Below are 26,438 nucleotides of genomic sequence, written 5' to 3'. Positions count from 1 at the left end.
TCATGAAAACCACAGACACGACTTTCTGTTACAAACATGCATTAAAAATTTTTTTTTAAACCAAAACCATTTTGGCATGGGGACCAGTTTTCACTCCATCCAGCGTTTTGCTGAACGCCAATCCATCATTTTTCAACCACAGCCACATACCAACAGTAAAACAATGGACAATCACTCCGCCCAGACGTGGGCGCGCGCGTGGTTGGGAGGGGAAGGAGATGAGAGAGAGGGGGTCTGATTTCACTGTGAACATAGTGACTTCTTCTGTGGCCAGTGTTAGGTTCGCTCGACACACACAGTCAGTGACCACTCGGGGCAGACACACTGACAAGTTTTCGCGATTTCTGGTAAACATAATTATGCTGAACAGTTTCATAAGCCCAGACTGGGATAAAACTGGAAAACAAATCATAATGATTTATTTTGCCGTTTCGAAAATACTGCTCTATATTGAATGTGCAAAGTAGTAAAATATCAACCACACACAATATATGACTATCTTCGACTCGATTAGAGGAGGACTTTTGTTTGTTTTTTCATAATGAAGTGAATCTGTGTGTGTGTGTGTGTGTGTATAAGATGCTTTAGTTGCATTATTTGTCACAGCGAGTATGCCTATATTTTCTTGTGCAAAACATGCACAAATGCAGCGTGCCAAACTACGCGGTTACAACACAAACACCCACGCCTGTGCTCGTGCCGTCACCCACGCAAGCACCCATGCACCCACATTACTTTTGTATGTGCACCGAACCTATCAGGCTTTTTCGAATTCGTGGCGCACTCATTTTTTTTTATGTCCACGGAAATGTGAGTTCAGTCTCTCATTTTCTCCCCTCCCCCCCCCCCTACTGACTTGTGGAGGTTGCGTGGTTGATCAATGCTCAGTGAATGAAACTCTGACCCAGTTTCGTTTTATGACCTACATTGCACTTTGACCTAATTTAGAGTCCATGTCTCGGTGAAAGACACAAACATTTTTGAGTTCATGCTCAGACTCGGAGCCAGTTCCGACGGCCGATTGGTTGGTATGTACGTGTTTGTGAGGAATACGCTTTTCGCCGTATGCTGAGCTGCGGTATTCTTTCTCAGAACGCGGAAAACTCCCCTGTGACTGAGAAACCGATCGAGAATCTGAGAAACTGAGATGGTCTTTTGCATGATTTAAACTGAGAACCCATAATATCTTCAGCACGAGGTGAACTGCACGGACTAAAATAGAATTCTGTTTATAAGCCCGTGGGAAAATCGCCAACTCGGAAAGAGAAACTGCCACAGAAAGAAAAACTAAGAATTCACCTTGATTCGCCTTTACTGCGCTTAACGACCAACGTCCGTGTGTGTTGTCGGCGACGGACAAAAATGGCCGTCAATATTTACTTCGCTGGGAGCATAGGAGGAGGACGCGAAGATGCTGACATATATTTGTGTATAGTGGAACAGCTGAAGAAATATGGCCATGTGTTGACGGAACATGTCGCCTACCCCAACCCACAGTCAAGTAAGTCTGATTTGGACTCAGGATCATTGACGAGGAAGGTATCGGAGTCAGAGTCGTTTAGCTCATAAAACAAAATTCAAAAAATTCAACGCATGTCATTATTGTTCACATGTTTGCACTACAATACGCACGAAAATTATCGTTTCAGTAAATAGGCACTGTACTGGGTGTCAGCTTCAGTTGTTGCTCCAGTGTATGTGATTTTATTTCTGACTACTAAAGATTTGTTTTCAACTGAACAAAGCCTTCGAACGGCATCAGTGTATCACACATACAGCAACTTTTCAAGTTACAGAAAACCGATACCAAAAGAAAAAAAAAGTGAAGTTTTACCAGGGCTATGAGCCATCTTGTTTTAACACGGCGTGTTTGTTTTGTCTGTACACATATTTTTCTCTGATAATGTGCTTTTGTTTTTCACTAGCTCAGTTCTCGAAATGATGCTATTTATGTTTGTGCAACACACACACACACACACACTCACCCACACACAGAACTGTAAGCTGGTTAGAGACGTGACAGAGACATTTCATTCAGCTACTGAATTTTAACTAATATTGGGGGAAAAGATGAAGAAGAAGAAATGAACACGCAGAGGAGAAACAGAACACAAAAACGGAGGGAAAATCATACATGTACAGCTTAACCATTCTTTACCAATAGTGACCCACATTCTCTGAGACGTAAACTAGGTTTGTATGCACTACACACCCACCCGACCTCACATCAAAGAGGTGACAATGACAGTGAGTTTATTCCCATTAACTCTTTTGAGTCATAGTAGAGAAACAACTGAGGAAACGTGACACTGAATAACACTGAGGATGACGGCCACAGAGGAAGAGCGAAGATACTTTAGATAGAAGAAACAAAATGGGAGACAATACAAATGGGGTAAAATAAAATGACATAAAATCAAATGCCATATGTAATCATCAGTCTGGTATGATGCAACAAGAATAGCGAAAGCAATACTCCATAGACAAATGCACAGATCACAACTTAAGATTTACAATAATTGTGAGTGAAGTGACATGTTCGGTTCTGTATCTGCCTAGTTGAGCCTGAACTGGGAACTGAGGGGTTAGCTGGAGCATAGCAATAACAATGACATGGTGTAACAAAATAAAATACACAATCATTTGTTATTTTAGCACCCATTTGCCAGCAATACTGGAACTGGTTTGATATATACAGGAGAGAAAAAGACATATAAAAAATATGATCATGCAGTTACAAATGGATATGTACAGGATGCAGTGTCAAGATTAACACATATCATTATTCTAATTCCTATTCATTTTCATCTTTATTTTCAACTTTTCAAGCTGCATGTTTCTTTAAAGATCGCTGCAGGCACAAATAGAAGGGAGATAAATCTCACAAGGGAGGTTGCTCGCTGCAGCTACTTCCGATTTCTCTGCTGCCATGCCATGCCCATCACTTGTGATTAACAATATCGTGATGTGCAATTACCGCAACTAAGCAACACGCGCGGGCGCACGCGTGTCACTCTGTGTGTGCGCGCGCGCGTGTGTGTAGACAGTTCTCCGTGCAACATATTCCTTTCGGAAATAAGAGAGGTGACTATGATAACGGCAACGATAATGATGAAGATGGTAATAAATGTCATCATCAGTTTCAAAGTACATTTGATCTTCCATCTGGTGCGGGTTCTTTTATCTTTTTTTATTTTTATCTTTTTTTTTAAATAATAGAGAACATCTGTCATACGCATTTAAAATGTTTATTCATTTGTTTATTTCTTTTTATTCATTTATCTGTTTATTTGCTAAATTGTTTATTCATCAGTATTTGTGTATTTATTTATTTGTTTGTGCATTTATTGATGTATTTATTCATTCAGTTGAAATAGGCATGACCGACAAAGAGATCCATGACGGAGATATAAACTGGCTGGAGCAGTCAGATGGTGAGTTTTTGTTGTTTCTGCTTTGTTCCGATCCTGGGTGGCCTATTGTCCCTCCAGGTTGATTTGTTTTTTCTTTGTATCGAAAAGCACAAACGTATATTACTTCAAAATAGGCGTGATTTTGATGGTATTTTCCCGTTCTTTTCTGCATAATTCCCATCTCTTCATCTTTTCTATGTATTGGGTGGTAGGTACTGTCGCAGGTGGACCCATATCTGCTGCCTTCCTCTCTCGCTCGCTCTCTCTCTTTCTCTCTCTCCACACACACACATACACGCACACACGCACACACACACACACACACACACACACACACACACGGTAGAGATAATCAGTAGCACACTGGCCGACTTGCATATCTGCCGTTGTTTTTGTGTGTCAAAAACAACGGCAGATATGTAAGTCGGCCAGTGTGCTACTGATTATCTCTACCGTTGGAAAACAAAAATTCATCCATCCATCCATTCATTCTCTGTCTCTCCCTTTCTCTCTCTCTCATTCTCTCTTCCTCTCTCTCTCTCTCCCTCTCTCTCCCTCTCTTTCTCCCTCAGTCTCTCTCTCCCTCTCTCTCCGTCTCTCTCTTTCTCTCTTCCAGTCACCACACACACACACGCGCGCGCGCGCGCACACACACATGCATGCACTGCACACATTGACAGACAAGGGATTTGGGTTGCGTTGATTGATGTTTATTATTATTATTTATTTATTTTATGAAACAACAGTTGTAACCGGTAGATAGATAGCTTGCAATGGATTATCATCAGAGGCCGGCATGATGTCGGACAAAATTAATGGCATACGTGTGTGTGTGTGTGTGTGTGCGCGCGCGCGCTGTGTGAGGTGTGTGCGTGTTCATGCGTGCGTCAGTGTTTGCGAAGGGAAGACTACAGACATATGCAGGCAGGTAGGCAAGACAAATACTACAGCCTAATGGCTGATACTGCTTATCTCTCTTACAGTTGTAGTTGCGGAGTGCACACAGACGTCTCACGGTGTGGGCTATGAGATCGGCCGTGCGGTGGGTCTCGGCAAAAAGATCCTCGTCCTTTTCCGTCCAGACACCGGCAAAAGTGAGTGTCACATTCATCCGCCCGGCGTTCGAGTCATTTATCACCCCCTCGCTTTCCATCCACGCCATCCGCCCCCACCCTCCCTCCCTCCCTCCCTCCCTCCCGACACACACACACACACACACACACACACACACACACACACACACACACACACACACACACACACACACTACCCCTCTCCCATCCCCGCGCGGAGAGAGAGAGAGAGGAAGGACAGAATGGGATGTATATGTAGATAGCCACACAGAGGACATGAAGTTAGAGCATGGAATAGCAGCTTATGGACACACTCGGTCAGCGGGATTAAAATCAGTTTAGGTGTGAGCCAAAGGCTCAGCTTACATCACAGATTCTGATTGACATAAGCTCAGCAAAGTGAGAGCTGCATGATCAATGTTTTCTCCATTGCAATACGAAGTAATTTACAGTGTAGTCTTTTGTGAAAGACTATTATTCTCCAGCTAGGAGGCAAGATTGCCCTTGGCTCTTAGACCTGCAGCCTTGGGGGCTAGCTGGCCTTTGGGAACCGTCCCAACGCTGACTGTCCTGAAACCACCTTGGCCGAGAGAGTGGGGGTGTAACGTGGGCAAGACACCGGCTCTCCGCCATAATCAAATTCTAGCCCAGACAGTCTGGACAGCAGTTGCATCCTTTGCTGTTCTGACGGTCACAGTCGGACACTACTGACTATTATTATTATTATTAATTCAAAAAAAAAAAAAAATTATTATTTATTTATTTATGTACGCTTATAGTTGACTTCATCAAGGTTTGCGCCTTATACATATTATTATTAGTTGTAGTAGTAGTTCTTTTTTTAATGTATTTATCTATTATTTATTCACCCCCTTTTTTTTTTTCTTCTTTTTTTTTCTCAAGGCCTGATTCAGCGCGTTGGGTTACGCTGCTGGTCAGGCATCTGCTTGGCAGATGTGGTGTAGCGCATATGGATTTGTCCGAACGCAGTGACGCCTTCTTGAGCTACTGAAACTGAAACTGAAACTGACCTATCATACATACAGATGTGAGGTACTGGTGGAGGTGGGCCGGGGTGGGGGGCGGTGGACAAACACTGAAGAGGAAGAGAGACAGAGAGAATGAATTCTGCGTGAAATATAAAGATGAATATAGGCCTCTCTCTCTCTCTCTCTCTCTGTGTGTATGCGAGCGAGCGCGTGCGCCGATGTGTGTGTGAAAGCATCCGAATGTGCATGTTCGCACGTACGTGTGTTCGGGTGTGTATATTATTCATAATTATGTGTGTGCACTGAGGCAAACGTGCGTGCTTGCATGAGTGCATGTGTATTGGTCTCATTAAGTAAAGTCTTCAGTTTTTCGTCATTTCTCTCATCACATTAGACGAATGTGTGTGTGCGCACTCGTGTGTGTGTGTGTGTGTGTGTGTGTGTGTGTGTTTCAGAGCTGTCCTCGATGATCCGGGGAGCTGAGAACGGAACCAGCTTTATATGCAAGGACTACAAGATGGAAGAAATGCCTGATATACTGAAAACCTACTTCGAGAATTTCAAGCTGTGATCCGTTGCATGGTGTTCCGAATAAATCAACCTTCTCTTTTTTTATTTGATTTTTTATTTTACCCCTGACCATTTTTTATCATTTGTTTCGTATGTTTAGGCTACCTGTTTGTTTTTAAGACCATTTTACTGACAGCTTGTTTCTAGCATTTGGTGATTTTCCATTCATTAATTTACAGCTTATATTCGTACTTCTTAATATTTTCAGGCAAATGACACTGCACAAATCTTTAATTCTTTGCTGTTGTAGTATATACTGTCTGTACTCACGGTTTTAGTGATTTTTTTATTCAATTTTTTTTTATACTGATTTGGTGTTGGCAAAGTTTACTTTGTGAGTTATATGTGAGTTTAATAAGCGCCTGATGCTGATGATAAAAATGGAAGAAGTTGAGAACAACAACAACAACAACAACAAAAAAGTGTTTAGAAATTTTCCATTGTATATTTTTTGTTTTATATTTCTACTAACCTTATGAAATGTTCAGGGAAACGATATTGCACAATTTTTCACTGTTGTGCGCATATACTCTCCATACTCTTGAATTTAGTTGTGCTTTCTTCTCTCTCTCTCTTTTTTTTTTTTTAAATTTCGATTTCTTTAACTGATTTGATAAGATGTCAGCAAATTTTACTCCAGGAGTGATGAGTACAGTTTTTGAGAAACGCCTAAAATGTTGATAGTAAAAATGGATGAATAAGAATTGTCACCATAATTTCTTATCTGATCTGTTGGGACCATTCAAGGGGAATAACTTTGCAAGCGCAGATCCATTTTGGTTCCTCTTTTTAACGCAGTTTTATATTTTTACAGCGTTGTTTTCCCCTCTCATTCTCTCCCCTTACCTCTCTGTCTGTCCGTCTCTTCCCCCCCCCCCGCCCCCCCTCCCCCCCCTCTCTCGCTCGGTTAAAAACTTTTCATCAACGCTTGATGACTGCAGGTGACAAACTTGGAATTTAAATACCAGTTAACTCCGAGTGAAGGGTTCAGTCTTTATAAAACAATTTCAAGTGATCGTGATTTGAGACCTTATCAGGATGTTGTCAAAAGTTAACATATATCACAGGTGTACTACAACAAGATTTAGACGCGGTGTAACTGAATTGGCTGTTCAACGTTTCAAGTACGAAACACCGCCTATAAAGGAATCCGATACTGTGTTCATCATGCAAGAAATAATTTTTTTTTTTTTTTTTAAAGAAGATGAAATGCTTTTTGTCCATTGTTGTGGTGCACTTAGTAAAGTTTGAGAAAGACACGTTCGACCTAAATACTGTAAACAACCCTGTGTGTGTGTTGTGTGGGCATGTTTGCCGCCCGGTGCGTGTGTGTGTCGGTATGTGTGTACATGTGCTCACGTACGCCTGTGTACCGGTGTGTGCCACTGACTCGGGCTCACGCGGTGGTGGCGGCCCCTGCATGGGGAATGGCCGTTCTGTTGTATACAGTTTTTGAAATGTTGACTGCGAAATGCATGTTCGAGCAAATGCGTTTTCTTCCTTTGCTGAATCTGGTTTTCGTGTCATCATTGTGGTGTTGTTGTTTTTTAAATAGACAGTCTGAAAATGCAAAGAAGAAACTTGAAGTTTTTGTTGCTGTCGTTATTTTATTGTATTTTTTCCAGTTTTATTTTTCTACAAAGAGAGAAGAAACTAGAATTTTTTGTTGCTGTCGTTATTTTATTGTATTTTTTCCATTTTTGTTTTTCTGCAGAGTTATAATGTTGCACTCACAAAAACAGTATTCATGTCACTCGGTTTCTGAATAAGATAAATCTATCGTCATTTAAAGCATAATAATCAGTTAAGGAAAATATTGTCTACTGGAGACGCTGCTGACATCTGCTTTACAAAAACAAAAACAAAACAAAACGAACAAAAAAGAAAAAAAAAAAGAAAAAAAAGATGATGTCTAGCAAAATCAGTACCATCGAAACGAGAGGAGAGAGACAATGACGATGACACAGTTCTTAATGCCTGGTCAGCGCTATAAGACACTGTAAATAACACACACAGAGAGAGAGACAGAGAGAGAGAGAGAGATCAACAACCAACAATACATTTCTCTCTAAACAATACATTTATTTATTTCTTTTAAAGCTCAACATCTTGCATTACGTTGAAAACAAAAGTACAGACAAAAAAAATTGTATGAGACGTTGATGGGATGAAAATGAAACTGGAACCTGGAATGTGAATTTACTTTTGGTGTCATGAAAAAAAAAAAAAATAGAGGGAATGTTTCTGACTGATAAATTTGGAACGCCAGATGTCTTGCTGACTGTGGAGACAGAGGAGACAGGTATTGAAGCACTGGGCAGCCAGTCTTTGAAAGATGGTGATGCAGTGTGACAGGCAGTTGAAGATCTGTCTCTCGGCAGTCAGATATCTGTAACAAAAGGAAATCTGTCAGCTGAAAAGGTACACGCGTGCACTACTACCGATGTCAGTCATCTGTAACAAAAGGAAATCTGTCAGCTGAAAAGGTACACGCGTGTACTACTACCGATGTCAGACATCTGTAACAAAAGGAAATCTGTCAGCTGAAAAGGTACACGCGTGTACTGCTACCGATGTCAAACATCTGTAACAAAAGGAAATCTGTCAGCTGAAAAGGTACACGCGTGTACTACTACCGATGTCAGACATCTGTGACAAAAGGAAATCTGTCAGCTGAAAAGGTACACGCGTGTACTACTACCGATGTCAGACATATGTAACAAAAGGAAATCTGTCAGCCAAAAAGGTACAAGGAGCTCATCTTCATTTAATTGGAAAAGTGGACAGACCACAGTAACTTCTGCCTTTGTCGAAACACACGACACATCACTGAGCCATGCTTTACCACCTCTCCCCACTCCTCCCCCCCCCCCCTAGTTTTCCCTTAAAAACAAAAGTTGGATACCAGTTTAAAACAAAACAGTGCGCGCACACTACTATTCACTGCACGAATATTTCTTTCAAAGTGCACTGTTGCTCAAATTGCCTTACCAACACTGTAGGTAGGCACACACACACACACACACACACACACACACACACACACACAGAGAGAGAGGAGTGATGAATACACATCATTCATATCATCTCGAAATAACAATGGATGTCAAGGGCATCGTCGTTAACATCGTCATTGTCACTGATCATCATGAAATAAGAACATGTCACAAATTATGGGGCAATCTGTGCCGGGATCTCACGGTGATCACAGCTTTATCTCATTTCCGGCTCTCTATCTTTGACGAATCTCTCAATGTCTTCAGTGTCAGCAGATTAATGGGGGCTGTCGTGACCTATCCAGACAATACATATTACCAGTCTGGATGATACTACAGGACTTCGCATTAAAGTCCTTGCCATAGGGATTGGTGCAAGAGGGTTTGTGGGCTCATCTGCCCACAGCCTCATGAAACAGCTGTCGATTTCTGGCAGAGACAGGACATGGGCTCTCAAGACAATGGCAGAAGCATCAGAAAAGAGTTCCAGCTGGATATGGTCGAGGAGGAAATTTTCCCTACTCAAACTAGGCGCACGATGGCTCAGTGGTTAAAACGTCTGCCAGAAATGGTGACTCGGTCCTGAAGTGGCGACCACCCTGGAGGCGCGGGTTCGAACCTGCTGAGGACCAGGAAAACAGAAAAAAGAAAAGGCGGCAATACAAGGGCACCCAGGAGTCATGACCTGGGTGCGGCCCGGCCCCCTTAGAGCGTAAGGAGTTCAGGGAAACACTTGACTGAGAGGTGAGGGGGTGCGGGGGGGAGGGGGGGGGGTGCTTCTTCTCTGAACCCATTTGATCCAAGTTAATGTTTGGTATTTTCTTCCAAGAAAGATTATGGATTGCACTGCATTTGCCTCGTGAGATCTAGAAGGGAGATCATCCAAAGAGCCGCGTGATGTTGTTGACAGACGGCATTATCGAACTTAGAAAATACTGAAGACACTGGTGGGAGAGATGAGCACACCAACACCAAATGCTTTGGGCTTAAAAACATAAATGCACTTCGGATTTACACAGAATTTAAACATGGATGGACATGTTGAGTAGGTGCAGTTTCTGTCTTCGCAAGTTCCTTCTTTATCAGCGTAAAACAACAACGATGATGACTCAGTGTGCTAAAGAAGTCGAAATCGAATGTTCTACTGATTTTGTAAGTGTAAAATTGAACGTTTTTTTTAATTAGTTTATTTTATTTTTATTATCCTTCATTTAGTAAATGACATTTATGTGTGACCATGTTAATTTAAATGGGAAATATATCATGAGACGTTTAAATTAATGTTCATTTTCTTCATTCGTTTATGATTTTAGCTATTCTGCAAATTTCAATTTCAGTTTCTTAAGGAGGCGTGACTGCGTTCGGACAAATCTATACGCGCTACAACACATCTGCTTTGCAGATGCCTGACCAGCAGCATAACTCAAAGCACTTAGTCAGGCCTTGAGTGCATGCATATATATATTTGTGTGCCTATCACAGCGTGGATTTTTTCTACTCAGTTTTGCCAGATGACAAGAATTTTGTTGCCATGGTTGTTGTTTTTTTTTTTCAGTGCGCTAAGTACGTGCTGCACACGGGGCCTCGGTTTATCGTCTCATTCGAACACCCAGACGCTCAGTTCGATTTTCCAGTCAAACTTGGGAGAAAGGGCGAGAGCGGGATTCGAACCTAGACCCTCACGGACTCTATATTGGCAGACGAGCGTCTTAACCATTCTGTCACCTTCCTGCAAATGAAGTATTAAAATCATAACTAAAAAGAAATGATATAGGAATCTCGGGTTTGGGGTAAGCAGTACAGAATAGCTACGAATAAATAAACCAGCTACTTACCTCTGTGTTTATGAAGACACCAGATCATTTACTCATCATCATCGTCACAAATTCTGTAATCAAAACAAAATATCAAGGCAGATTAATATCTATCCATAGCACCAACAAGAGTTAGACACCAAACACATGACAGGTGAAGAAAGTACATTGCATCTTTACATTCTCTCCCGCTCCGCCTCACCACGTTTTCCAGCATTCGCAATAAAAGATTACTATTTTACTTTAATTTGGTCTTTAAATAAAATCAGATGAAACAAGTTGCACATAACTGAACACCCAATATGCAATTTATTTACAGTTTATACATAGATTATGTCAGCACGGCGACTCAAAACTGAAGGCGATAAATTTACGGATACGGAAAACTAGTTGAAATGTGTTTAATCACATAAACTCTACGCATGATGCCGATTGATGATGGTCATGAAATAAATCTAAATTCGATTTGATAATGGCAGTGGTACAAACTTCCTTGATTAACTGTGTGATTGAAGATGTTGATCACGATGAGATGATGACGTCGTTGTTGATGCTGAAAACAACAAGAAACCAGCACGAAGTTGCTCCGCCAGCTCACCTTCATAATTGACCTGACCGTCACCGTCAATGTCGGCCTCCCGGATCATCTCGTCCACCTCCTCGTCCGTCAGCTTCTCGCCCAGGTTGGTCATCACGTGGCGCAGCTCTGCGGCGGAGATGAAGCCGTTGCCGTCCTTGTCGAAGACCCTGAAGGCCTCCCGGATCTCCTCCTCGCTGTCCGTGTCCTTCATCTTACGGGCCATCATCGTCAGGAACTCGGGGAAGTCGATGGTGCCGTTCCCTGCAGAAGACACAATGATGAACAATTATTGTCCTGGGCATTGTTTTGAGAAGAGGGATTGTGGGCAGTTTGCTGACGTTGTCGTTTCCTGGAGACAAAATATGAAGATATATGGAGATGGAATATGAGCAAGTACTGGTGCCTCAGGAACACACACACACACACACACACACACACACACACACACACACACACACACACACGCACACGCGCGCGCGCAGTGAATAAATTGGCCCAGTCCAATTTTCAGCACGCAGCTGACTTCTGTGTTGACTTTAGAAGTCAGCAATGTTAACTGCCTAGCTATCGTGGGTCACTTGAAAGGATTTGCGAATTTTCTTTCAGCTCACTTCGGCTACAATAGTGGCTTGCAGTAATAGTCAGAACATAGCATTAGCTTTTTTGTTTTTCTTTTAGTAACTATAAATGATTCTACCTCAAATTAATCTCCAGATCAACTCCATATTGCAAGCAGTCAGTGAACTAGATTGGATGTCGACTCACCAAGAAACCTGGACATTCAACACTTGCTTAGCCGAAGTAATGTCAGACATGCATGCTGAAATCTGTGCACATTCCTGTTTGAAGGACGTGTAATTAATTGACTTTACAATTTCTTGGAGCAGAAATGCCAACAGTTGTCAATGTGGTCGATTTTAGGAAATACGAACACTCAATGAATATCATTCCCTGGAGATAAGATTCGAGCATCTGGGCTGTGTAGTTTTCTGGAGGAGATATACAAACAATAATGATCGACGTTGCCATTTCAGGAGATGTAAAACCGCGGGTCTGTGTTCTCATTTCTTGGGGACAAAGCACATACAATTACCTGATGCTGCTGCGGTTCTGCGGAATGTAAAACAAACAAGTAACTGATACTGCCGACCCTTTGGATGGAAATAGCACTGTTAAGTTCATGGTATTTGTTCTGCGAGAAGAAAAATAGGTCACAGGCGATGATATAATCTCCTCCATATGAAACATGTTACCCTGGTCGATGGTGCCATTTTCTGAAGATGAATTACAGACACGTTCTGATGCCTGTTGCGTTCTCTTGGATACCTTGAGCTGGGTAATTTTGAAAGTGAAACGTTGCATTTTGTATGAAAACAAAGACGTGAACAATATTTTGGAATGGGTCACTCATGCGGGTACCGAAATAAACAGGAATTTTACATACCGAGACTGCGGTATAACTGTACACGTTTTGGCAATTACTCTCCAGTTTCAGCCTCGTTTTCTTCTGATGATAACATCTTAGGATTATTACTCTCCCTCATGCGGCTTACCGCATTGTTAGTCCTGTCTTGGCACTTGCCCCCTGTGTGTTTCTGCTGACAATCATCATCATTAACATCACAGACATCATCAAGATCATCCTAAGATTGACGTACCATCAGCATCCACCTCGTTGATCATGTCCTGCAGCTCGGCCTCAGTGGGGTTCTGCCCCAGGGACCTCATGACTGTGCCCAGCTCCTTGGTGGTGATGGTGCCGTCCCCGTCCTTGTCGAACAGCGAGAACGCCTCCTTGAACTCTGAGGGCATGGAAAGAAAAAGATTGCGGTCAGTGTTATTTGTGTCATCGTCAGTGAGACCAGTCTTGTGGCAACCGTAGGCGGGATCTTTTTCTCATTGGTTTCGCTGCCTTCTGTTCTGATTGGTTTATATTTATTTCGGTTCTCTTACACACACACACACACACACACACACACACACACACACACACACACACACACACAAAGAGAAAAAAAAAGAGGCGGAATAAAGAAAGGACAAAAACGCTGCATACTACAGAGTGATTGTGACTTCAGCAGCTGATACACACGTAAAGTTGTAAGATTCCCTTGAACATGATATCTTAACTAGAATCCACCATGAAAGAATGTACAATGCAGTTAGATATATAATACAAAACAGTAAAGTACAATACAATACAGTGTACACCTTTCTCCGTTAAAAGAAATCTTTCTCTTTTTTTTTATTTGTTCTTTTTTTATAATCGACGCCATAAACGAAAATTGATGGAATCTTCTCCTCTTCCCTAGCTTTGGCACCAGAGCTCTCAGAATTCACCAGAAATGCCAGCACTACTCCCCTTCATCTGCCCTACCCCCTGCTTCACCCACATGAACTTTTCCCCTCTCATCACTCTGTTCTCCTCCCTCCCTCCGCCTCCCTCCCTCTTCTTCTTCTTCTTTCTTCTTCTGCGTTCGTGGGCTTCAACTCCCACGTTCACTCGTATATACGCGAGTGGGCTTTTTACGTGTATGACCGTTGTTACCCCGCCATGTAGGCAGCCATACTCCGCTTTCGGGGGTGTGCATGCTGGGTATGTTCTTGTTTCCATAACCCACCGAACGCTGACATGGATTACAGGATCTTTAACGTGCGTATTTGATCTTATGCTTGCGTATACACACGAAGGGGGTTCAGGCACTGGCAGGTCTGCACATATGTTGACCTGGGAGATCGTAAAAATCTCCACCCTTTACCCACCAGGCGCCGTCACCGTGATTCGAACCCTGGACCCTCAGATCGAAAGTCCAACGCTTTAACCACTCGGCTATGGCGCCCGTCCCTCCCTCCCTCAAAATGATATTAGAACTCTGAGCAATGCTCTCTTAACTGGACTTTGAACCACGGCACTTAAAAAAAAAAAAAAAAAAAAAAAAAAAAATCATTGTCAGCTGTCTCCACAGCATCTCAACAGCAAGATCAAGGATGGCATGTTGCCAGAAACACCATCCCTTCTTCTCCTCGGATCAATCTAACACTTTGACCAACGTGGTTCGTTTTCCCCCCGTTTCTTTCTTGGTGCTCGTTAGTTTGATTGTGTCTGTCGTCAGTGCTCAGTGTGGCCTTCGGTAATATAAGCACGTGTTTGTCGTCACTTGGCCTATAGGGAACATCACTGGCGGTTTGCTCTTGTCTTGCCATCTGTTACGACGTTCTCTTGCGGTGATCATGATACACAACGTTAAGAATATCATTCTTGGTGTCCTGTGTTTGAGTCTAAAACTGCACTGCAGAACTTTCTCAGAACAAGATTATTTTCAGATTATCGCCCTTGTCATTAAAACCAACAGCAATGGTTTAAAATCCATGAAAAAGAAAAAAGAAAAAGAAAAAAAAAAGAATTGTAAGGGGAAGAATAGGGTATTCTCGAATTCCACGGAGAAGGAGCCACACCATGACAAGATTATCAATGTTAATTGAAACTTCGTGAAACATAGTTGTTGGTGCTATCATGCTATGCTTTTCGTCTGTGATTTACTCATGATCAGGTATTAAGCCCACAGTGTATATCTCACCAAAGTGAAAGACGACAAGACGACAAGGAGTTCAGATAGGACTGACCAGTCAGAAGACGTTACGAGGATACAATTAAAAACCAAACAGACAGAAAGAAACAATACAAAACTAGCACCTGGGCTTTGTTTCTTTAACAGCAGCAACGACTGCGTTGAGATTCTACTTTAAGCATTACAAACTTCCAAAAAGTGGTAGGGTGGCGGTGGAAGTTTGTAAAAAAAAAAATTCGAACACCGCAAATCTATGTATTTTTTTTATCAAACGAAATATTCTTCCAGAACAATTGTTTTTAGCACAAATCTCTCAACGAAAGATTTTCAATTTTCAAACCAGCTTTGACAGGCATTTGTGTGTAACGATTAACGTTTTTACCTGCATTTTGTTTTCATTCATTTTTTTTTTTCGTTATCATTTATTTGGTCGGTTATTGCATTTGTATTTGTTCGTTGATGCAGGTCAGGATGTTGTATATGTAACCTATGAGTCACGCCTGCGAGGTTTAAGGCAAATCGATCGTGTTGATTCAGGGTTTTTTTTGTTTGTTTGTTTATATATATACCTGAGCCCTACATAGTTTGCACCGGCACAGCCTGAACAGTGTACAACACCACTGCTACCTTTGTCTTTCTTTCTTCTTTTATTCTTATTTTATTTCAGCCGATGTTCTTGTTGTTTTTGCTGCTGCTGCTGCTGCTGCTGCTATTTTTGTTGTCCCGTGTTTCTCGAAAGGTCAGCAAGGCTGGCGTTTTCCCTTTCGTTCACTGGCTTTGCACGGTTTTTACATAATGTGGTGGGTCTCTTTGTAACACGAGCTGCAGGCCGAGATATGCAGTGCTTCCCGGGATCTTGGTCACCGGAGAGAGAGAGAGAGAGAGAGAGAGGAAATCAAATAAATAATGTTTGCTACAGAGGAGAAGCTGCAGCCTGAGATTTATTAATCGAGTTCGTTCCAGTCTTGACCACAAACATTACATGAAATTATAGGTGCTCCTTGACTTTGTAGCCTCTAGTTTTGCATGCACATAAGCATTTCGAGAAAGGAGCGGGACAGGGGCTGGAGGGAAGAGGGGCCGGAGGAACTGTGGATGAGCTCTATAGAAAAACAACAATGTAGAGTTTAAGTGCCGGTGCTAAATGAGATGGAGGGCCTGGCATGTACACATTAGAGCGAAATGTGTGTGTGTGTGTTTGTGTGTGTGTGTGTGTGTGTGTGTGTGTGTGTGTGTGTGTGTGACAGAGAGAGAGAGGTAGTCGTGAGATAATTTAATAATATACCCGAAAATCTCTCTCTCATGCACGCACGCATGCACACACACACACACAGAGAGAGAGAGAGAGAGAGGGAGGTAGTGTTACGCAATCACCAACATCGTCACCATCACACAGAACAAAGTGGGACAATCCACACTGACGAGTAAGAACATACCTGCTATTTGTTCCTCTGTTAACTGATCCGCCTGAAACAGACACAAATGTCATTTGTTATAGGACACGGCGAAAAGCTGACTCTGGCCAAATAACAGGTGCTTTGTGTGTCTGCCCGACTGTCTTTCGGTCTGAATGTATGTACATTCGTTCGTCAAAGCTTCATTTTATGTTCGCGCGCGCACAATCTATCTGTGTGTGTGTGTGTGTGTGTGTGTGTGTGTGTGTGTGTGTGTGTGTGTGTGAGGGAGAAAGATAGATGAGGGCGAGAAATAATCGAAAGCTCGTACACATGAAGTAAGATCTGCTTTACGTTAAAGCTCAGTTACAGGCCTCAGCAGTTGACCGTATGATTTGACTCGTTTTAAATTTATAAACACGCGCCTACGTGTATGTGTGTGTTGCGAGGTCGGAGTTAAAAGCATCCTCTTGCTGTATAATGAAATCTCTGATGGGAGTTCAAGGTGTTATTTGTACTGATGTATCAACCTCGATGCACACGAACACAGAGGCAAAATAGATTAAAAAAAAGTAAGTCGGTGGGTTCCTCGGAGAAACGTAACCTAAGTGCATACACAGTCTGAACACAAACTTACGAAGCGCTCGTCCTCCTCACCACCACCATCATCATCATATTCGAAGCAATACACCAAGCACGCACAGACACTGGGACACATGTCACCAAAGCCACACAAGATGTCGCAGTGTGACGAGTTCACTGGCAGTGTTTCAGCAGGTCAAGCATCTGTCAGGTATACATGTATCATAAACTGCCACATCACTCTCACATCCACCCTCCGTCCCACCCGTTGCCCACCCCCACCCCCGAGTCCTCACTCCCCTTCCACGCATGCTCTCTTTCTTCCCCAGCTAGTGAACTGCAGTAGTGACACAAGGAAACTGAACAAGTCAAACACCTGTTCACATATTGTTGGATTTTATATACATACTTTTTTTTTAACAGCTTAACTGGCAGCTTAGTCGGTAAACTATCACATAAAAATAAAAACGTTTTAAGTATGTGTTTTTTGTGTGTTTTTTAGCAGAAATTTCTTTCTTTCTTTCTTCTTTTTCTTCTTTCCTTTCTCCTTACTTTTTTTCTTTTTCTCTTGGGCAAATGTCTCAAAACACCATTCAAAAAAAATAAAGTGAAACACACGGACTGACTTGGGCGTTTGACCGTAAGGGGGAAAGAATATTGTCTGCCGTGCAACTGACAGTCACTAAAAGTTAACCCCCTTTGCTTGACAGACGACCCGAACTTGAAGACTTTCTGGTTCTTTCAAAACACGTGAATCTCTGTTGGTCACATGAAACGGTTTGTATAACTGGTTGGTCATTCATATGATTGCGTAGCTGTTCATCGACATTTGATAAATGACAACTTTCAGAAATCATTTAATGTCAACTTGCATTGTCAGTGACTGGTCAAAGTGTCTGGTACATTCACACAAAAAAATCCTTTGACTTTTGACTCATAGTCAGTGAGAGCTACGACCGTTTAGTCATTCGACTGTTGATGATTTGCTCCTTATCAACAATGCTCACTATTAGTTGTTCTGTCATAGGCTTGTCGATTCGTTATGTATTAATTGTGCTTGTGGACCTCCTTGGTGGCTGATTCTGGTTCAGTCACATATCAACTTATTGATTGTATTGATCCTGTGTGTCAGTCAGTCCATGGTATCTTGCCAAGCCCAAACTTCTGTAATCATGATCGTCAGTGGCTCAGAGCTAGCTCCTTGACTGTGACATCTTGTTTCAACTCATCATAAATGTGTGAAGGAAAAATTTAATGTTTACTTGCACACAAATTACACTGTACAAATATTAGTTACATTCTGTACACAGACACTGGCTCACACATGGTCAGCCCTGTGTACCCACAGGTCTGTGTTTCCCCAGGTCAGTGTTCTCAAAGGTCTAAGTTTACCCAGGTGCTCGCCCAAATCTTTACTTCACAGCTCGGTATCAGCGACGGAGACCTGGGGGAATGGATACATGCTCCCGCCCTGCATCCATTACCATGAAACACATCCACAATGACGTTTAGGTGAATAAACAAATAATCTGGAAAAACAAGCAGTCGGTTTTTAAATTATGATTCAATAACAACAATGAAAATAATCATTTACCAAAACAACAACAACAACAACGACAACAACAAAACTTCACAATCCTCGCTCTTTTAGATATCATACAAGATCTAAGCACACAAAAAAGTATCAGAAACAGACCAACAGTCATGGGAAATAATGTGGAATGCTATAAATGCTACAAACATTCTAACGCAGATATATTCGCTTTTCTGCAAAACGTTTCTTGCAAACCAGACTACAAAAACAAAAATGTATTTTGTGAACAAAGGTGTTTTCTAAAGCACCCAGAGCAGATAGTGTGCTGTATAAGTATCCATTATTATCATTATTATAAAAAAAATTGGGATTTGATTCAAAGTCAGTCATGACATTAACGAAGAGAGGAGGGGGGGGGATATGCCTGTTGTCTGCAGTGAGATAAAGAGAGAACGTGTTACGAATGTTAGCATTTCTTGCATGATAGCATCGGCCTTCTTCCGATCGTGTTCACCTGAGTGACTTCTGTAGATCGTGCGTGATTTTTCCACTTTTAAGCTCAATGGCAGAGAGAGAGAGAGAGAGAGAGAGAGTTCTTATGACACAATATCATATTTGCTTGGTTGTGAATTAATCTTTTGAAAGAAAAGAACCTTCTTAGAAAAGGTGAAATCTCTCTGTGTGTGTGTGTGTGTGTGTGTGTGTGTGAACGCGTGCATTTTCGACAAGGAAAGTCAGTGGATGCTTCTAAATCATCTGTTTTAGTGATGTCAATGTCACACTCTCCGCTCCATCGATTAAGATGCTTCCAATACAAACCAGCCACCGCCTCTTTTGACCCTGTGCTTTGAGCTACGTATCCAGGTGTTCACCTCTGACTAGGGAGGGGTATTGTGCAGTTAGTATGGATTGTTAGCAGTGCAGCTGTTGCAACACGACTGATAGTACACTGTACTCAGTACACTGTACTGATGTGTGTGCGTCTGCACAGCTCGGCTGGTTGTGAAAGAACTGTACGAGTCAGGGGGGTTCGGTGACACAATGTGTTGACAGCACCACTATTGTTGTATAATGGATTGTTCTGACGTCTGGATAATGATCTCTCTCTCTCTCTCTCTCTCTCTCTCTCTCTATATATATATATATATATATATATATATATATATTTTTTTTTTTTTTTTTTTTTCCTAGATGAAATAATTACATTCAAGCCCAGATGTTTGTTTTCCATAAAGTAATGGAGGAAGCATCAAAAACTACACACACACACACACACACACACACACACACACACACATATATATATATATATATTACTTTACGCAAAATGTTTAGAAAGGTATATGAATATGTTATGTGTAAATTTATATTATTTCGTATAAGTTGTGAACAATTTGTTTTCATTGTTTTCTCTTTTTTATGTATTTTTCAATTTGTGCCCAAATGACCGCATGTAAAAAGAATTTTAAAAAGAGAAAAAAAGAGGGCATATTGTACTTTTTTTCTTTTACCCTCTTAAAATACGTTTTTGTTTCGCTTCGTTTCGTTTTCTGTGCACTCATGCATTCATGTCAAATTTCCTTCGATTATTTTCCACTTGATTGGGTCTATGGCCTGAAGCCGCTCGTGTAAACAATCTCTGAGTTCCGAAAGCCGTCTCTGTCTTTCTGTCTGCCTGTCTCTTCACGTAGATATATCCATACAATTATGTCCATTTAAAAAGATGATATCTGAGTTCCACTCTCTCTCTCTCTCTCTCTCTCTCTCTATATATATATATATATACATATATAGATAGATAGATAAACATTTGTCAATCCTTTTATTCAATTTTCCCAGTTATGTACATGTCTATCTCGTGCATCTAACGTTCAGTATAATTATGGTTACTGTCAGAAACAGGATATTCACGTTCAGTAGTATCCCGGTGATCCTAGTCAACAGTAACTGAGCGATGAAAGCCCAAGCAGCTTCCATGCGCTGTTTCACATTTTTGGAACGTCACGTGACTGCTTCATCTTCGATTTGAAAGCAGCTGTAGTTGTGGTATAGCAATTCGTTCTTCGCTTTCTGCCGTTCAGCATTTTTTTTTTTTTTTTTTTTGGCAAGGTTGTTGCATGTTGGGTTCAGAGGGTAAAACGTAGCTAAACATGACTTTTTGTCGACAGAGACAACACATAAACAGTGGAAAATATTGTATATTATGTTTGATCAAGACTGTAACTTCATCATATCACAATAGAAAATGAGTATAACGTTTCACATGCAACTGTATTTCACTTTTCTTTTTAAAAAAAAGTTGTTTTTGTTGTTGTTGTTTTTTTGTTTTTTTTTTAAACTATTTACATTCTTCCGCTAATGAACTGCTAGTTCCTGCCATTTTAACGTAATCAACATTTAAAACTCGTTCGTTCAGTGGACTTATATTTGGACACTATTCGTTTTTACTATGTGCTGGTTATTATTATTATTATCATTATTATTTTTTTTTTTTTTAACATTTGTTTTGAAACTTGACCTTGATTCATTTTTCAGTTTTTCAGGTACTTTCCTTTGGACATTTTCTTTTAATCTATTGCAGAACATCATATTGTATTCCATTGTGTTGTGGTGTTTTTCAGCCACAGCATTGTATACGGAGTTCAGGCTGCTCAGTCTTCTCGTGGACAGCTCGTTACCATTATCAGGCAACACTTTTTTCTGTCTGCAATAGCTCAGCAGAATGTTGCCATGGACAACTCTCTGGTTTTTTGTTTGTTTGTTTGTTTGCTCCCCCCCCCCCCTTTTTTGTTTTTGTTTTGTTTGTTTGTTTGTTTTGCTTTGGCTTCTTTAACGTGTGCATGCTCCAAACGGGACCTCTGCTTTTACCTTCTCATCCTAAAGACGCACCCGGGTCAGGTGGAAGGGGGAGTTACTATCCCGTGTAGGATTTGAACCTGTGCATACCCGTCTGGTTCCACTTTTGTGATTTATGGTAACTGAAATTAAAAATTGGTTTAAAAGACTTCTTTTAAAACTCTTTCCGTTTATGATACTTGGATGTTCAGATCTGAACACTTGGTTTATTTCATCGTACGTAAGTTTGATGACTTTTTCTCCCAATGAGATATCAAAAGTTTGCTCACTTCCTCACGTTAACATTATCTATTTTTTTTTATTGTACAGAACTTAGACCATATTTTCACCCGTCGAGACTGTAAAATATACCTGTTTTCCTGGTATATTTCACTTAAACACTATTTTGTATTTGTATTTGTATTTACATTTCTCTTTTTATCACAACAGATTTCTCTGCGTGAAATTCGGGCTGTTCTCCCCAGGGAGAGCGCGTCGCTATACTACAGCGCCACCCATTTTTTGTATTTTTTCCTGCGTGCAGTTTTATTAGTTTTTCCTATCGAAGCGGAATTTTCTACAAAATTGTGCCAGGAACAACCTTTTTGTTTACGTGCGCTAAGCGCATGCTGCACACGGGATCTCAGTTAATCGTCTCATCCGAATGACTAGCGTCCAGACCACCACTCAATGTCTGGTAGAGGGGGAGAAAATATCGGCGGTTGAGCCGTGATTCGAACCAACGCGCTCAGATTCTCTCGCTTTCCAAGGCGAACGCGTTACCTCTAGGCCATCACTCTACATACACATTGTTGGTATATTTAACTTTGTCTTTTCCTGTTACACTTGTGATTAACGTTTACATCTTCCCATGTGACGATATTTCGAACATATCATGGAACCTAACTTTTAACGATTTTTCTCCTGTTTGGTTTCTCACCTTAACGTATTTTCTGATTTTTGGTTTCTCACCTTAACGTATTTTCTGATTTTATTATGTTCAACGTTTAATCCTTCTCCATTCAGGTAGTTTACTGCAATACTTATCGATCTATAGGGTTAAACACCTGTCTCATTATACGGACATACTTTTTCTATAGTATTCTCACTTTAAGACATGTTTAACACCCCCATTCAGCCTCTTTTTTTTAACACAACCTAATTAATCACGCAGTCGAGCCAGTCGACCTTTTCAAGCATCCCACATCAAAGGACATGAATTGAGAAGGGTTTTTAACAACATCGTCGATAAGTCAACATCGTGATCTGCTGTAAAGCGGTGAGAGGCACGGAGGTATCGATAGGATGGCACAATGAGAACCTAGTTCCTTGGCAGTGGGGGAAGGGTAGGGAGGGGGGGAGGGACACTGGGAAGGGGGGGGGGAGGGAGCACAGATCAATACACTGCGTCACCACGGCTCCCCAAGACGTATCTCCTGCCGCCTGCAACTCCTGAAAGCTGACATGGCAACACAGGGTTGACATTTGGCCACAGGTTCCCAGGCGGCCCGGGATCTATAAGCCAGTGTGTTTCTGCCCGCTGCCTGATATCGGAATGGCCTTTTACGGCAGAGCAGCAGGCAGGGGGCCGCTCGGTGCCAGGTTGGCAGGAGGCGGGGGGAAGGGGGGGGAGGGGGTATCGATAGCGGCAGTCAGCCTGTCATCCTCGTCACGGAGACACGGCACAACACACGGCACCTGGCTGCCAGGATCCCTGGCCAGCGGCTGTCGTCAGGCTGTAGCCTGGGAATCGACAGCTCGAGCTGTCCAACCCTGCTGTTCTGGATGACGACGGCGATAATAATGATGATGGAGGTCATGAGGGATAGTGAAGTTGACAACGACGATGAAAATAATAACGATGGCGATGATGGGGAGGTAGTGATCGTCATAAAAAGACGATCATAATCCCTAAAATATTAATTACCCTCAGACTTCATCAGCTGCTCACAGAAAAAAAAGTAGAGTCGAGGTGATATCAGCCATTGATACTGCTGTAAAAAGAAAAAAAAAGAAAAAAAGAAAAAAGAAAGGAGGAGGACCTTGTCGCTGAAGACAAACTAACGGCAGCCGTCAGTGTTAATGAACAGGCAATGATGAAGCAGAGAATCAGAGTCCATGTGAGCAGGGAAATGAGATTATTATTCCGCTTAATTGTGTCGCACAAACAGAAGCTTTTGTTTGGCCAGAGATGAGACGAGGTGAGGGGGGTGAGGGGGGTGGGGGGCAAGAACGAGGAGCAAGGGGTTAGGGGACTGTATGGAGAAACGTCTGGCAGAGAGCTACAGTCTCCCCCCTCCCCTCCCTCCCTTTTCTTTCCCTCACCATTCTACAAGGATGCACAAACTAAACAGACACCAGGGCAAGCGATAAATTTCGTCCATGGAAGGAGTCATCAGGTGGTCGGACTGTTTTGTCACTGTGCCCGTTTTGCATTTCACATGACAACCCCACGGCCAGTTACTGCGTATCTCGGTGTCGGCTTTTTGACTATGGGAAACAATCGTGAGTACTCACAGGCACACGATACTATCTGGAGCGTAGGTCACTTGGACAATGGCTCAGATAACTTCAACAATAGCTCAGTACGCCACTTCAACATTCAAACTATTTGCTGTGCTTTCTGAGCCTGGAACCCTAACGTTCAACTGAGGAGGGGTAGACGGAAAGATTATAGACAGATAGACAGACAAAGACACTGAAACAAAAAGGGCAGGTCATCAGAGACTGGTGAGCGGGTTGATCATTACACAGACGAACAGCAGATCACGAAAGACTGTTGGTTGAACCGTTTTAGACAGTAATAAAGAGTGAGCGAGAGACTGAGTGTAGACCATTGTGCTTATCGCATGTGTGTGGCTGTGATGATTGTATGTGATGCCTGCATGAACTTAGCAGTTACGCATTTAATACCTTTTATGTATCCATTTATTTTGATATTAAATGATTGTGAGACTGTTATCAGCGGGTATTACCGGCATCTGAGCGTTTTATGCCTTTTGCGTATTCATACTGTGCATTGTTTGTGTAGCGAACACCACGCATGAATTTCTCTTCTTGAGATGATAAAGTATTCTGTGTCGGTATATGTATTATGGACAGGTAAGACAGATTATCGTCATCATTTGGACGGCTGACCACACAGCCAATACAAGTCGTCACACTGACAACGGACCTCTCGGATCCACAGAACGGAAGTCTAACGTCTTATCCGAAAGACTAGCACCCAGAGCACCTCTCAAGGTCTGGTGGTGGGTGAAGAAAAATCCCGGTTTGCTTGGGTTTCGAATCTATAGACACGCTCGATTCCCATTTGGGCGATATTACCACTATTACTAGGCCACCGCTCCGAACACCAATTCTTGCAAAATACATTGAAATATGAATACAAGAAACACGAATAATACATATGACTCCGATGATGTTTATAATCAGCCATTAGTGCGCCAGGAACAAAAGTTACATCTCAAGAAATGTCAGCACACCTGACGATGGTCCGACCAGTCCTTCATCTGAGCAAGTCCGTTTCTGATGAAATAAACTACCCACGCTATTTTCCTGGTGGTTCTCAGAAAGTGACAAAGAATGACACGCATTATTGTGAAAATAAGTCCGAAGCACCGATCCTTGTAGGGAGAATTTTATTAAAACAAAGAAACATTTTAAATAGAACACATCGGACTTGTGTACAAATACTTCGTTTTTGCAGAAGGAAAAATTAATAGGTATCATCTTTTAACAATGTGGCTGCGACTGTTTGTGAAAGAAATCATTTTCGTGCTCACGCTGTTTTCCCCCAATAAATAAACATTAAGAATGTAAATTTAATGGACTTGTGTGTGTGTGGGGGGGGGGGGGGGGGGGGGGGGGGGGGGTTGTTTGTTTTAAGATTTTCTTTTTAAACATGTCGTCCTTTTTCCACATAAGAGAGAAACTGAACTCGATACACTTACTTTGTAACAGAACAAACTGAAACAGGTAAAGGATTTCTTTTTTGTCCACAAAACACCGCTTGAACAAGTTAGGTTGCGCGACTAACTCAGGCGTGACGTGAACACGACTGTTCCTTTTTGTTAAGTCGTAATCGTCGATATCCGTGATTTGTACTGGTCTAACAGATTGGGGTCAACAAAACCTGCGTTGTCTTCTGTCGACTGGCGATCTGTCTCGCTCGGAAACATACCCTGACGCTTGATAGATACCGTGAATTAAAAAAAAAAATCACTTTCACTGAGGTTTCAAAGCGTGCTGACTGAACCATATTTATAATAACACATTTGCTTGGGAAGGTGGGGGTGGGGGGTGGGGGGGGGGGGGGGGGGGGAGCAAGATACCTGACACATTTAAACCCATCGCGATGGTTAGGCCTTGAGAGCCAACACTAGGTTTGTGTAAAACATTGGCTTTAACAGTACCAACATCGCGATACAGATCGAACACACGTGCTCTTCAAGATCGAAGCCAATCAACGAGATCATAACACAGTACTCGTGCTATGATCTTCGTTGTAAAAATAGCCACGCTGGCATTTCTTTTTTCACCAAATCTTCGATTTGAGATTTTGATGATAATACCAGTTCTTGTGTCACTTCTTAGAATGTTATTATGTCAGAAAACTGTTCTTATCAGCAACGCGATACGAAATCTCACACTCGTGTGTATACGCAAGCAGAAGATCAAATACGCACGTTAAAGATCCTGTAATCCATGTCAGCGTTCGATGGGTTATGGAAGCGAGAACATACCCAGCATGCACACCCCCGAAAACGGAGTATGGCTGCCTACATGGCGGGGTAAAAACGGTCATACACGTAAAAGTCCACTCGTGTACCTACGAGTGAACGTGAGAGTAGCAGCAGCAGAAGAAGAAATCTCACACATACTGATAATGCTGATAATCTCACACATTTTATACTGATAATGCTGATAATCTCACACATATACTGATAATGCTGATAATCTCACACAGATTATACTGATAATGCTGATAATCTCACACATATTATACTGATAATGCGGATAATCTCACACATACTGATGATGCTGATAACGAAAGCTTAAAAGTCAGTTGATGAAAAAGTCTGGTTTA

At 41.9% G+C, this 26,438-nt stretch overlaps 2 protein-coding genes across 2 annotated transcripts in view; one reads left to right on the top strand and one right to left on the bottom strand.

The window, feature by feature from the left end:
- Positions 1–964: 964 nt before the first annotated feature.
- On the top strand, positions 965–8,058 carry LOC143281019 (putative 2'-deoxynucleoside 5'-phosphate N-hydrolase 1). Its single transcript, XM_076585906.1, has 4 exons — positions 965–1,501; positions 3,369–3,434; positions 4,397–4,507; positions 5,931–8,058. The coding sequence occupies exons 1-4, from the start codon at positions 1,363–1,365 to the stop codon at positions 6,044–6,046; spliced, it is 432 nt and encodes a 143-aa protein (XP_076442021.1). The 5' UTR covers positions 965–1,362; the 3' UTR covers positions 6,047–8,058.
- A 48-nt stretch (positions 8,059–8,106) lies between these two features.
- LOC143281018 (calmodulin) overlaps positions 8,107–26,438 on the bottom strand; it is a 19,252-nt gene continuing 920 nt past the window's right edge. Inside the window, exons 2-6 of the mRNA XM_076585905.1 lie at positions 16,441–16,471; positions 13,094–13,237; positions 11,454–11,696; positions 10,877–10,929; positions 8,107–8,434 (exon numbers count right to left, since the gene is read on the bottom strand). Coding sequence (XP_076442020.1) covers positions 10,901–10,929; positions 11,454–11,696; positions 13,094–13,237; positions 16,441–16,471 — 447 coding nt within the window. The 3' untranslated portion in view covers positions 8,107–8,434; positions 10,877–10,900. The remainder of the gene's footprint in view (positions 8,435–10,876; positions 10,930–11,453; positions 11,697–13,093; positions 13,238–16,440; positions 16,472–26,438) is intronic.

This window comes from Babylonia areolata, chromosome 4 (assembly GCF_041734735.1).
Source record: "Babylonia areolata isolate BAREFJ2019XMU chromosome 4, ASM4173473v1, whole genome shotgun sequence".
Taxonomy (NCBI): Eukaryota; Metazoa; Mollusca; class Gastropoda; order Neogastropoda; family Buccinidae; genus Babylonia; species Babylonia areolata.
This window is presented reverse-complemented; position numbering and strand designations above follow the sequence as displayed.

What these genes read in the sequence shown, in the direction of transcription:
- LOC143281019 (XM_076585906.1), top strand. Translation starts at nt 1,363, where the DNA reads ATGGCCGTCAATATTTACTTCGCTGGGAGCATAGGAGGAGGACGCGAA. An exon ending in CTACCCCAACCCACAGTCAA is followed by an intron (nt 1,502 to 3,368) that starts GTAAGTCTGATT and finishes TTATTCATTCAG; the next exon opens with TTGAAATAGGCATGACCGAC. An exon ending in CCGTCCAGACACCGGCAAAA is followed by an intron (nt 4,508 to 5,930) that starts GTGAGTGTCACA and finishes TGTGTGTTTCAG; the next exon opens with AGCTGTCCTCGATGATCCGG.